The 13045-nt window shown below is 44.2% G+C and overlaps 2 protein-coding genes and 1 long non-coding RNA gene across 4 annotated transcripts in view; 1 reads left to right on the top strand and 2 right to left on the bottom strand.

The window, feature by feature from the left end:
• TRRAP (transformation/transcription domain associated protein) overlaps positions 1–1362 on the bottom strand; it is a 101021-nt gene extending 99659 nt beyond the window's left edge. For both annotated transcript variants that reach the window (XM_065684396.1, XM_065684397.1), the window contains exons 1-3: positions 1289–1362; positions 978–1064; positions 211–361 (exon numbers count right to left, since the gene is read on the bottom strand). In XM_065684396.1, the coding sequence (XP_065540468.1) occupies positions 211–310 (100 nt within the window). In that variant the 5' untranslated portion in view covers positions 311–361; positions 978–1064; positions 1289–1362. The remainder of the gene's footprint in view (positions 1–210; positions 362–977; positions 1065–1288) is intronic.
• A 715-nt stretch (positions 1363–2077) lies between these two features.
• Positions 2078–12267, top strand: TMEM130 (transmembrane protein 130). Its single transcript, XM_065686502.1, is given in 11 exon segments — positions 2078–2187; positions 2190–2240; positions 2242–2399; positions 2401–2480; positions 3856–4146; positions 6008–6176; positions 6685–6854; positions 7493–7577; positions 9479–9681; positions 10730–10842; positions 11563–12267. Coding segments are annotated over 11 exon segments (1527 nt in total). The 5' UTR covers positions 2078–2157; the 3' UTR covers positions 11740–12267.
• LOC136017838 (uncharacterized) overlaps positions 2393–13045 on the bottom strand; it is a 107742-nt gene continuing 97089 nt past the window's right edge. The window contains exons 2-3 of the long non-coding RNA XR_010614103.1: positions 5948–6239; positions 2393–2805 (exon numbers count right to left, since the gene is read on the bottom strand). This is a non-coding gene — a long non-coding RNA (uncharacterized LOC136017838). The remainder of the gene's footprint in view (positions 2806–5947; positions 6240–13045) is intronic.

Here is a 13045-nt window from a genome sequence, read left to right as displayed (position 1 = left end):
ATCGCACAAATGCACACACATACACATACACACAGAGCTCACTCACTTTGGCTCATGTAAGTGTTACTCATCATTTTGCTTCTTCAAAAATCAAAACTCAAACGGAATGCAAAGTGAATTCAACACATATTTATCAACTGTCTAAACAATACTGCAACATTTGTGAAACAAACTATTGAAGGACTTTCAACAGAAAAAAAAGTATCTTACGTGTGTTGACATCTGTAAGAGCAGCCACAAACTGAAGGTATTTTTTCATCAAAGTGGTTTGGTCCACCACTGTAGGCCCTTGTGCTGAAACAAATGCCATCTTGGAGGATGAAGGATCAGCTTTCAGTACCTAAAATCAAGATCAACAAACCTACAAAAACATAAAAAAATACTTGTTAATTTATATGCTTGGTTAACACCAGCTACTACATCACCTACATCCATTCTTTTGACACATTGAGAAGGGTACGTTTTTTCCAAAAGGAAAGCCTACATATATAATGCCTAGTATTTGCAGCACCCAGTATCACTGGAACACACTTCTAGATAGAGGTGGCTACTGGGCTCTTCACACCACAGCACAAACATTCACGCGTTTCCTTTGGTCCCGTTTCTCCCAGCAGCAGCAGCTCGGGGATGCTCCTTGCACCGCACAGCTGTTATCCTGTCCAGTCGGACCCCAAACTCGCAGGTCCCCTCGGAAACATCCCGTCAGGACCCGCTCCCAGAGGTGCCTGGAGCTGTCCTGCCGCCGCAAGCCGCCTTTCTCACTTGTAAAGAAACCCCAAATCCAATTCAGACGGGAAAACCGGCGACCTCTCTCCTCACCTCGGCGCTTTCCTGTCAGCTCGCCACAGAGCCCGCTTCAGCCCAGCCACCCTTGAACAGCGACCAACAGCTGGGGGTGCTCCGCAAACATCCCCCCAGATCCCTCCACGGCTGTCCCAGGGTCGGGGCACTGCCCGCTGGGCCCCGCGCCCCCCTACCTTCCCCGACGCAAGGCTGGTGGCCACCGGGTCGCTCCCCGCTGCCAGGGCCATCACGCCGATCCCATCCCCGCCGAGGCGCTCGACCTGTGGACACGAACACCAGTGAACGGCGGCCACAAAGGACCTCCCATCCCTCAGCCCCCCGCGTCCCGCCCGCAGGCCTCCAAGCGCAGTGCTGCCAAGGCTCCGGCCCCTTCCTCCGCCCCGCGGCGCGCCGGGCCTCCCTCCCGCGGCTTCGCTTCACCCCGCGCCAGGCCCATACGGAAGCGCTGCCGCCCCTGCGCCCCTCACGCCGCGGCGCCCCTCACCCCGCGGCTCCCCGGGCCCGGCCAGCCTCGGCGCCCCAGCTCCCTCCTTTGTCGCTCCCGAAGGCCGGCAGCAGCGCACGAGCGCAACGGAAGCGCACGAGCCCAGTTCCGGCCGCCTCCTCCCGCCGCCCGCCTCCTCGCGCCGCCCGCCTCCTGCGCATCTCCCCGGGCGGAGGCGGGCGCTGAGGCCCGCCGCGCCGCCCGGTTCCCTCACGGGGAGGGGTCCCGCAGTCCCCGGCCCACCCCTGCCCCGCCCCGCCCCAGCCAGGGAGCGCGCTCGCCAGCTCCCGCCGGCCGCGCTGCCTGAGGCGGGCCCGGCAGCATCCTTCCTCTCAGGCCCGGGGTGTCCCCTAACGCAGCGGTCGCCGGGGACGACGCCGGTTACCGAGTTAACGCGGTCGAGGAGTCACCCCGGGCAGACGCGGCCGTAGTCGGTCCCGCTTCAGGCCCAGGCCCCTCCCGCCGAGGACCCGCCCCGCCGATGCAGTCGCGACCCGGCAGCGCCCCGGGAGAGCGGCGGTAGAAGCGGCTCCTCCGCGCCGGGGAACCCGGAGCAAAGCCGGTGGAGGGGGCGCTGATCTGTTAAAAAATACATGCACAGCCAGGAGTAAGACAGGGCTTCGAATAAGTACTCAAAACAGTTAAACCAAGCTGCACTGCGTTTGCGGGAGCCGCTTTCCCGGCTCCCTCCAGAAGCTGCCGTCGCGTACCTTGCGCGGAGCCGCCAGCCCGGGCGTGGAGCGCCCGCATAACCGCAGCGAGCTGTCCGCGACTGGGGTGTCCTCACTCCCCAGAGCCTAATACTCCATCAGCCACCAACCCCAAAACACGGGGCTCTGCGCTCAAGGCTGTGCCCACCCTCTCCGCGGATGGGCGGCATTTGTGCTTTGTATTTATGTATTTAACTTTTAAACCCCCGGCGGCTCTGCAGCATCCCATTCCGTTGGCAACACCGTCCGGCAGGAACTTCCCCGGGAGAGGCCAGCCGGGCGCTGCCGCGGGGGAGCGTCCCACTGGGCGGTCAGAGGTGCCGCAGTACCGCGGACGGCCTCGGGGCAGCGCCCGGCCCCGGCGCGGCGATACGCGGTCCAGAGCCCATCGCAGCAGTGCCTGGCTATGGCCCCCGCCGCCCTGGGCATGCTGCTGCTGACCTGCGTGCTGCTGCTGCTCGGCCGCGCCTCCCCGGCGGCAGGTAAGCGGCCGCCGGGGAGCGGGCGATGGGGGGTGAGGCTGCGGAGCGAAGGCGCGTAAGGTGCTTTGCTTGTGGGAGGGTGATGGTTCCCTAACCCAGGCTTGCGAGCTATGACAGGGGATGGAGACAGTTCCAAGCACCTTCTCAGACCTGGATCTCAGGCTCTGCGACCTTTGGTGCTGTCGCGAAAGCTGGGGCATCCTGGGGAGCTAGGGTTCTGCTTTGCACTTCTTCACCCAGAAGCTGCACTTCTGCCTCTTCCACTGACTCAGTGCCGCGGGTCTCAGGGCACCTGTGCATCCTCCGTCCTTCGCTGTGCTGTATTCTGCAAAGAGAGATCGAGAAGGTAGAAGGAATCCCTGAATTGGATGAAATGTCTCGCTCTGCTGGTGACTCATTGAGTGACCTTGGTTTAGCCACTTAATCTCAACTGCTGCAGTTGTTGGGCTTCAGTGTGGCCCTGGTTTGTAAAGCACCACGATAACCTCCAAGGAGAAGTGCTAGATAAGCACAGGCTAGCTGGCTATTTTTTTCCCAAGTTCTGCTGAAACAAAGAGGAGGGTAGCCTGATTCTTCTGCAGACATGAAACTTCTCTGTGCCAGACCATCAAATCACAGGCATTTCTCTATTAACTCAAAAATCTGTACTCAGGGCCATTCCCTTGTGAAATGAGAATAGTGGAATTCTTGCTCAGGCAGTAAAACATTACCTCTCACAGTCATTTTGCAACCAGATTTGCGCAGTGCCTGCAATATGTGAAATAAAATGTGGGCACTAAGTAGATGCTTTGGGTTCTGCTTCCACCCCATCCAAAGCTGATGGGTGCAGGAAAGCCAGCACAGGGGTAGCCTACCCCTGTGCTCCGTGTTACATGTCATAGATGAGTGAGAAATGCAGCTTCTGCAGCTAAAAGGCTCAGGTCCCTGTTAGCAATCTCGTTGCTGCAGAAAGAGAGGAGAAGGAAAGTCATCAGCATGAGAACCCCCCCAGCTCTGCTGCTCTGCCCAGCATTGCCCCAGTGCTCCCTGGTGAGAGGATCGCCAGGCAGAGCACTGGTGCAGCAAGGGAACTTGCTCCATGTTGTCCAGTTCTGCCTATAAAACCTCATCAAAGTTTTTGTAATGTTCTAATCTGAAGCTCCCTGCTATTATTAACATTCCTAGGACCCAGTCTAACATGTTGTTTAATGCTACTTGTTTGAACTCATATATAGATGCAACAGTTTCTTTTCCAGGTTTTTAAATGGTAAAAAAGAAGTAATATACTAATACGTAACTACAGCTGACTAGTTAGAATGTATAAATAAATTAATTTAAAAATGCAATACAACTAAGTTTGGGTTTGGTTTTTTTTTTCTTCTTATGATTTCCACAGAGAAGTATGTTCTGGAGATAGCCAACAATGGTCCCATCACAACAGGAGCTCAAGCCACTGTTCACGCCAGTCTAAGTATGAAGAATGAGAGTGTAGCATCAAATTTATATCACTTCAACTGGATTTATGCTCCCCTGATTCTGATAGAGAAATCTGAGCAGCAGTTTAACTCTGTAATTAATGTGACTGGTGAATTTCCTGGGACTTTTCCCATATCTGTCTGGGTGACTCACAGAAACTGTTGGTTATGTCGGCCGGTTGCTAGAAATGTCACCGTGCTTCAAATTACAGGTAAAATGGCTTTACAACCTCTGTGTATTCAGGAATTCAATATAGATCAGGATGCTTGCTTCCTTTGCTTGCATCAGAAACATGAAAGCCAGGCATAAATATGGCTTCTGCCAACATACATTGATTTGTACACCCCTTTGATGGAAAGTGGGTTTGGATGGCATTGTGCTAACCAGGCTGTGCTGTAGCCTACCTACATACAAGGAAGCAAGTGTGATCCTGCCCATGTTTTCCTGACTGTTTCATTTAGAGAAAATGAACTAGAAAACAGATGCTTCAGTAGCTGCAGTTCACACAGTGTTATTCAGTGATGTCCAGACTCCTAAAACAATGCTTCCTGTACTGTTTCTCAGCATTTCTAAAGTTAGTATGACCAGCAGCAGTGACAATCTACTGATTTTCCCCATTGCATGACACAGCAAAAACTTAGGCCATCAGTACAACAGAGCCATTACATTTTCTTTTCAATCTCTGAGTGCACTGAAATTGGATGTGAAGTCATGGCTGCATTTCAAATAATTAATCAGCTTACTGGGAATATTTATAACCATAAATATATATTTTTTGACAAACTGACCAATGATGTGATATGGTTAACCTAATCTCTGATACAGTATTGACATGAAATATCACTTGATAGCTTCCCACAATCCCTTCTTTCTTTCCCTCTAACCCTGCATCCCGGTGCTCAACTTACATACTCCAAAATAGACTCACCTTCCAGCCAATGATAAGGACATGGAGGAAGACAAAAGAGATAACCATAGGGTGTAGCTGACATTTTAGCTGTTGAGACTTTTCTTCGAGAAACACCAAGCTTACTGGATAAGTCTGATAAAAGTATACATGAGATCTTTTCTCTGTTAAGAACTGCTGCCATGTTGAATATCTACTTACTCATTTCTTGCTTTGCATCGTCATATTCTCATGCTGCAAGCAAAAGGAATAAAAGCTTTCCGTAGTTCTAAAAGGTAAGATCCCACTGCACCTTTCTGCCTTCCCAAGCAAGAGCACCTAGTGGGGCTTCACAGGTGCTCAAAGCTAGTTGTCAACAACTTATATAAATTATAAGTCCAGTTAGTTCTGAATTACTGGCCCCATTCTGAAGCATTAATTGTGATTTTTATTAGTGCATCATCAAGAGAACAGTTAACCAAATTTAATGGATTGTTAACAGGGTAAGAATCTGTTGTTGGTAATTAATAGCCCATTAATTTTATAATGAGCTGGTACATGTATCATCATAAAACCTCTTTATTCATAGGTTAAACAATTGTTTTTAGATCAGCCTTTGTAGTCCTTGTAAAAAACTCTAGCATAGGATCTGCTTCAGACATCAGCAGATTTTTTCTGCTATTCTGTATTCACAATATATGGCACATCTCTTACTCATAGTAGCCAAATTTTCATTTCTATGGAAGTAGCTAAAACTAAAAGCCAAAAAACAGCAACATAAAAATCCCACAAAAGAAACAAACAAAACCTGCCACCCCAAACATGAAGGGTGGCTCTATTGGTTTGATTCTGAATCCCTTTATCTAGATACTTGTGTTAATCACAGTTCTTTTTAAATCCATAGTAAAAATTGGCATTAACTTCAATCAGACCAGGATTATTACTCTTAGTTCTACTAGAAGCTTTATCATGGCCCATTGTATTAACCTAAGCAAGGAATTTAATTTCTCTGCTTCATTAACACATGTAACAATACTGAATAATAGATATAAAATACACTTAACCACTTGGACTAGGACCTAAAAAGACTTATGCAGTACATTTTAAGTAATGTTTTGATACTCACACAGAGGTTGCTATGAAAGTGATTTTTGTTGTCAATCTTCTTCCATCTTATCATCTGCAGAATTTATCACAGGGAATCTTACCATTGCCAAGATAGAACACAGTAGATTTATCACACATGGTTCTAGTTCTTCCACGGGCACTGTGACCCGTATTTCCTTCTGTCTTCATGACCCAAGTCATTACTTCAAGTCAGCATCCTTTGTCTACAACTGGGATTTTGGAGATGGGTAAGTGTGACTTCTTTGTTTACTTTAGAGAGTATTCAAGACGGCTCTGATCCAAATGCCCATCTAGAAAAAAAAAAAATCCCACTTAAATCATAGGACAAAATTAAATCATAGGATTCAGTCCTTGAATACCGCTTTTTTCTTTTTTTTTTCTCCTCCCCCTCCCACCATAGTGCTTTAATTAGCTTATAGGCCACCTGCTATAAAGGTAGTTACCATAATTTACTGGCTATTTCTGTTCCATTTTGTGAATTCTTTTAGCACTAGATTCAGTTTCTTTGATCAAAATGCATAGATATGCTCTGGGTCATATACTGATAGTAGTTCTGTTGGTGGTGACACAGATATTAATCCTTATTGATATGGACATGAAGTAGAACTAGAATCACAGCAGACTGTAGCATTCTCTTTAAAAAACATTGTTAGAGCTTGTCCCTTTTAAATCAGAAATATACAGTTACTTGGTAAAAGGTGATTGTGGTTCTTAATCTTTTCATGTTGCATGTAGAGTTTTTCAGATCACGAAGCAGCCCTTTGTCTACTATAACCACTCTACCATGGGGAATCGCACAGTGCATCTTAAAGTCATAGCTGAATGGGAGCAAATTGGAAGCATCATACATGAAAGAGAAACAGTGCAGAAAACTGGTGATTTCACTACTGCTCTGGAGTTGTTAGGTAATTATAAAACGTTTTGCTTACTCAAACTGAACTTGCTATATAGCTACAGATACAATCTATCTTTAATGTGATAATACAACTTAAGTATTGTTTCACATGCAAGAACTGGTCGTTATTCAGTTAAGTGTTTCCATCACAAAATGGACTTCGTGCTGTTCAAGCACAGAAAAAAATAGGAGAAAATATATAAAATCTTATGTTGCTTTTTCATTTACCAAAAGTTTCACTGTCTTTTGTAACAGTCTCACATACACTTAAAACTTACAACAAAATGCTTACTGTAACTTATGGAGGATTTCTTTGTTTAATTTATGCCAGCTATTTAACTATTATTAGTTAAATAAGCATTAGGAAAGTCTTGTTGATTTGATCAGGTTCAGGAGTTAACAAGCACATAACTAAAAATGTGAAGGATTAACAAAGTAGTTGATTGTATATTAAAAAGAAATCACAATTCAGAAAACTTACAACAACTCTAGCAGGAGGTTTCTTTTTTGGGTGTGGTGTAAGTGTTATTTGTGTGACTGATGGAGCTAAAACCTGCAAAGTCTGTGAAAATAAACCTTCACTGGAAAACCAGGGAATTTCAGGTTTACATGTTGAGTGTGATGTGGTTTGTTTTTTCCCTTCCTCAGATGCTGTTCAAAGCATTAATGTAGTGGGCTCCAGAGAGACTCACGTAATGGAAGACTTGAATTTATCTCTTCATATCAATGGCACGTAAGTACAAACACAACTTCTTTCTCTATTTTGTCTATTTAAGTTCCTTTTTGTCTACTTTTTTTTCCACACTGTTCCCTTAAAATAGTGAGTTGAACTCCATAGAACTGTTCCTTTAAACAAAAATGAAATTTCCTTTGAATAAAATGCTGTTGAATATTGGATTTTCCTGACTTGAAATACCATGAACTCTTTAAGAGCCTGCAAGAGCCTCAATCTTTACAGAAAAGTAGAATCCTCCTACATAAGGCAAATGTTATTTTTATATCTTTGTAAAGAGAATGTTAGAAAAGAAATACGGGGAAGGGAGGATTGAAATACATTTTAAAACTTCCTTTTGAATTTTTCTTCTTGACCAATTTCCCCACCATTAAATAAATTATATTTAGAGCCCTGTTGCACAGCAATTATCCTTGACTGGCTTATGGGCATAATGGGTCTGGGGAATAATTATGGCAAAGCTGAGATTGCCACAGATAAAATAAGACAGAAGGGCTCTATGCAGGGATGATAACAGGAGAGTCGTGAGCACCTCGATCCTAGCACAAGCTCTCTCAAGCTGCAGCATTTAGAACGTATCAGAGGATTTTTGTAATTCAAATACCACTGAAACACTCAGGAAAACTCCTTCACCATAAAAGCTCTATAACCACAGAAGCCGTTTTTACTCCAGAAGAGTAGAAAAGTGACACTTACTTCCAGTTCTCCTACTGGGAGCTGTTGAAGCTAGTGCTGGATTGAAAAAAAAACCCAAAACCGAATAGAGCAGGGCTATTAGCAAAGGTGTAGGATAGAGCAAGTAGCACCCAATACAGAATTGTTTGCCAAAGGCATAAATAGCCCCAACAGACAAAGCAGCACAGTTTGCATTCAAAAGTGAATGCACATTAGCAGGATTGGAAACTGAAGGTGGCATACAAGTAAATACAGACAGCCAAAAACCATTACAGGAGAACCTGAGATCTCTAAAAGCAGGCTTGGCTTTAAGATGGACAGTGTTTGCCCGACCTAAACTGGCCACGGGACTGGGACTGATGCAATAGGAGCTTATGATAGAGAAGCAATGACAACGGCTCAAGAGATGGGTTATCAAAAACAAAGCTAGAAAATGAGCTAAACTCATAAACACACTGCTTTCTTTAGCAAATAATGTCCCAAAGAGATAAGGAACAAAATACTAATAAGATGGAGTAACGAAAAGCTCTATCTGGTTGTCAGAATCAAAGTCCACAGAGCATAAGGTGAGTCCAAGCAGAGTCAGTTGGAACAAGGGTCTTAAAATGTAAATAAAAGGCATCAACTAGATATTGTGAGAAGACACATGGCCATGAAATGGTTTGCACCTAGGCTACTTAGCAAATAGGAACATATTTGTTATTATAAGGGAGTACTGTGATCCCTGCAATTTATTTGCATTTATTAGTCCATTGTACAGAACTCATCTTACATCCTTTCCAGTTCTGGTTGTGGGGATTTTATAATCAGAAGTCTTGGGTGTACTTACATAGCACAAACAGTGATTTTCTTCTGTGTGAGAAGAACAAAAGAAAAACAACCTATACTCCCTTGAAAGTGCAGGAAAAAAGATTCCTTTTATCATTATTGGAGAAGGACTATGGGTTTTTTTCCACAAAATGCCTGCTTATGACCCATGCAGGTATTTATTTCTCATCTGAAAGGCTTGCTTTTATAAAAGCATTACAAAGAACTTTCTCAATAGACCAATATTATAAACTGAATGACTGTGTAATTAATTACCTCCCTATTTGTACTTAGATTAACTTCATTATTTTCACAATTATTATACTATTTTAACCAAGTGATTCATCAGCTCCTAGCTGAAATTTTTTCAACGTTTTCACCAATTTTTTTCTTTCATTTTTGCTCTTGTCTCGTTTCAGCCCACCGCTAGCATTATGCTGGCTCATAAAGGCCGAGTGCATTCCACTGGAAGGGGAAAAGTGCCATCTTGTGGTAATTAATGGCTCCTGCTATAACCTCAGCCATACCTTCAGTGATGCTGGGCAGTACTGCCTCAGCGTCAGAGTGGAGAACGGCGTGACTATGCTGCAGACGTACCATGAAATCAAAGTGTGGCCAACAGGTGAGGGGCAGCTGATCTGAGCAGCACAGGGATTCCCACCTGTCGGAGAACCAACAGCCTCAAACATGTCAAAGATAATTATGGATTAACCAGATAATTATGGATTAACCACCCTGCAGGTGAGGCTTCTGGAAACTGGTATAGATCCCTGAAAGCATAGGAAGGAGAAAGACAAAGGACAACCTATAATGTGCCTACTGTAATTGCTCTGAGCTTCTTGCATCCTGCTGAACCCTTAGTCCCAAGAGTATCTTGAAGCTAATGAATTTCCTGAGAAGGTTGATTTACTTAAATTACATATTTTTTAGTTTAAATAGTCTGGCTTTTGTAGTTAGAGAGGGTAACTAGGAAACATATATGTTTATAGCACTCCCTTAATTAAGCAGTCTCAGTTCTTTCTATTCACTTTAGCTCTGGATTTTTTTAAGGGTAGATTTTTCTAGGCCTCCAGTTCAGTGTTAAGTTTCTGTCTCTCCAGCCAGGAATGCCTGCTGGCTTCCCCATGCATGCTCACACATGCTCCCCTTGGGTCCCTGAATCATCTGAGAAAGAGGTTATGTGAAGAGGACCAGAGGACAGCCAGGTTGTGATATAGAATAGATATACCATCTCAACATGGGCTAGCACTTTTATGCAGACAGGGCAGCTCAGTCCAGAAGGCACTGATGAGCATTCAGGACTAAGTATGCAAATACTTTTTGATGGAGGCTGCTAGCTGCTGTGAAGATGAGGTTCCTTCCTGTCTTCTTTGAGTACCGCAGAGGTACAAACACACTGGAGAGTTAGCACAAACATATGTAAAGGGGTGGAGATTTTTTTAGGCTGTTAAAGGGAAAAGAGGGTAAAAAGGTATGGAAAAAACAATCTCACAATTCCGCATTCCCACTTCTGAGATCTTAAAGATCTGAAGTGATCTGGGCTGAAAAAAATTATTCCTTGTTACAACAGATGTAATTTGGTCTAAAATTATGAAAACTTCTCCTAAAACATCATTTCCTTCTCACTATACTGTATCACTCCATGAATGTGCCTTTGTGCTTTTTCCTAGGGATTCACCCAGCTTTTTTTGTCCTGCTCTGCATTGCTCTGGTTTCAGTGATGCTAGGACTGGTGCTGTACACAACCTTCCGAAGTAACACACAACAAAAAGATCTTGTGGAGGTATTCCATTACTCTTACTTTGGGCTAGAAGAGTAAGTAAAGACACCTTTCAACCATGTCCCTTCTTTAATGCCCAGACTAACAGAGCAGGAGTGAGCATTCCCCTAGTGTGTCTGATCCATTCCATGGAAAAATCTGAACAGTGCAGGCAAACACTTGAAACAACAGGCAAGCTTCTGGCCAGTTGCTAGGCTATCATGGGCAGTTTGTTAATATACCCAAGCAAGTGCTTGCACTGAAGTATCCCTTCCAGAGGATCTGTCTTAGAGTGGTTACATGAAAGAAAGCAGGGGGATAATGAGAGAGAATACAGGAGAGTAAAAAAGTGTAGGTACATTACCTAAAGTGGCACTAAATCGTTACCTTACCCTAGTATGTGATCTTTATCTCCTCAGCTCCCTTCCATCTCTGGTGTAGCTTTCACATGCTGCATTACTGTATTTCTAATAAGCATGAGCTCCTAAATCAAAAGTTGCTTTCATGGCCCTTTGGAAAGTACTTAAACCACTTCACATCATACCACGATATGAATAGTATACCTCTAGAGAGACTACCTATGGGACGTGCAACAGGTATAAATCAGAAGTCTGTTTGGAGTTGGTGACTGACTGAAACTGGTTGAGGACTAACTGCTGTTTATGGCCCAAAGTATTCTTGCTTGACTCAGTCAAGCCAGTGGGACCCAAATTAAAAACTCTCTCTTTGATGTTCCTTTTGCAGGTAGCTGACTTCGACTTTTCTCCACTGTCTGATAAAAGCCTGTCTTCTCATTCAGAGTCAGGCTGCAGTCAAATATGTTGCAGATCATGTTTGCCTCAGTCATCACAAGAAGTTGCCAGGGAGAGCCATGAACTTCTACATTCATTTTACAAGCCAGTCAAAACATACACAGTGTGAAGAACACAACTGCACTTTGGTTACACTAAACTACCAAGTTTAACTTCTTCACTTATGAGTTAAAGGCTCAGTGCTGTATGAATGGCTTGGTTTTGCCAATGCAATGAGGTTAAACACTTAAAGCCCAGCACTTGAACTAAAAGAAGAGCAAGCCCTGAAACACAGTAAAAGTAGCTTTGTATTTTTAGATTATACGGGTGTGCACTTTTACAGCTGTAAATGCAGTATTTTATTCTTATGAAAGATTCTTTTATGTGCAGGTTTGCTAAACTCACTACCTCTTGTAATTTCTCTGTTCTTTCTGCTGTCTGTTTCAAAGAAAAAAATGCTTAAGGCAAACTTACTTCTCTTTCCTGTTACAACAATATTACTGAAATGGCAGTCACCCAAAATGCTGTTGAATGTGTTGTTTGTTCTAGGAAGGAACTGACTTGTCCAGGTTGAGAATGGCCTAAGTGTTTCCAACAAACCAGGCTACCTGGTTACATTATCTTTTTCTGTCTTGGCTTAGAAGACACCTTTTTTAAGTTAATAGGCTCAACTTTTAACCACAGGGACTGTGGTGGCTGGTGACCTGCTCACAGACAGCTAGCTGCTAGCAGTATTTTGGTGGGATCACAGCACGTGCTGTAGAAGACTCCACATCTCCAACACTTTGTGAAGCAGTGCACTACTCTAACCTTGATAATGAGCCTTTTTTCCCTCAAGGCTGTTCATTTTTCTTTCATATATTATTACCCAGCTAGTCACCAAAACGCCTTTTCCCAACAAAATGCAGCAACCAGTAGCTCAAAGCTGCTCGGCAAAACATATTCAATTCAAATTTATACTCAATGTCGAGGTTGTATGACCTCCACGTATCTCCTACTATTAGTTTCCTGCTCAGCCAGGCTTTGCCCCCTGCTATGAGGCATTTCAGAGTACCCTGGAGGCTTTTAAACAAAAGTGCCTTTGTGGCCATTTATTTCTTTAAACTTGACACACCTTACTCACCTCTGATTTAAAGCCTGTGGGCTTGGGGTTTTTCAAGTATGTCATAATTTCTCCAATGCACCAACTGGGAGGTAACTGCCTGAATGTGAAGGGTTTTACCATGGGGTTTTCAGGGTGCTCATCTCACACATTCAACTTCTATGTTTCCTCACAGAAGCCCAGAGCTTCAGTTCATCCGTGAAGAAATTACACAACCTCAGAATGGCTTTGTTAATAAACTTGATAAATTCAAAATAGAATATGATCACCTAAGATAACAAATGATCTAGTAAAACAAAGGTTTTGTCAAAAAAGTACTTTTTCAAGGCAGAAC

Source organism: Lathamus discolor, chromosome 6 (genome assembly GCF_037157495.1).
Source record: "Lathamus discolor isolate bLatDis1 chromosome 6, bLatDis1.hap1, whole genome shotgun sequence".
Taxonomy (NCBI): Eukaryota; Metazoa; Chordata; class Aves; order Psittaciformes; family Psittacidae; genus Lathamus; species Lathamus discolor.
The sequence above is the reverse complement of the archived record's forward strand: the minus strand, read 5'-3'. Positions and strand labels throughout refer to the sequence as shown.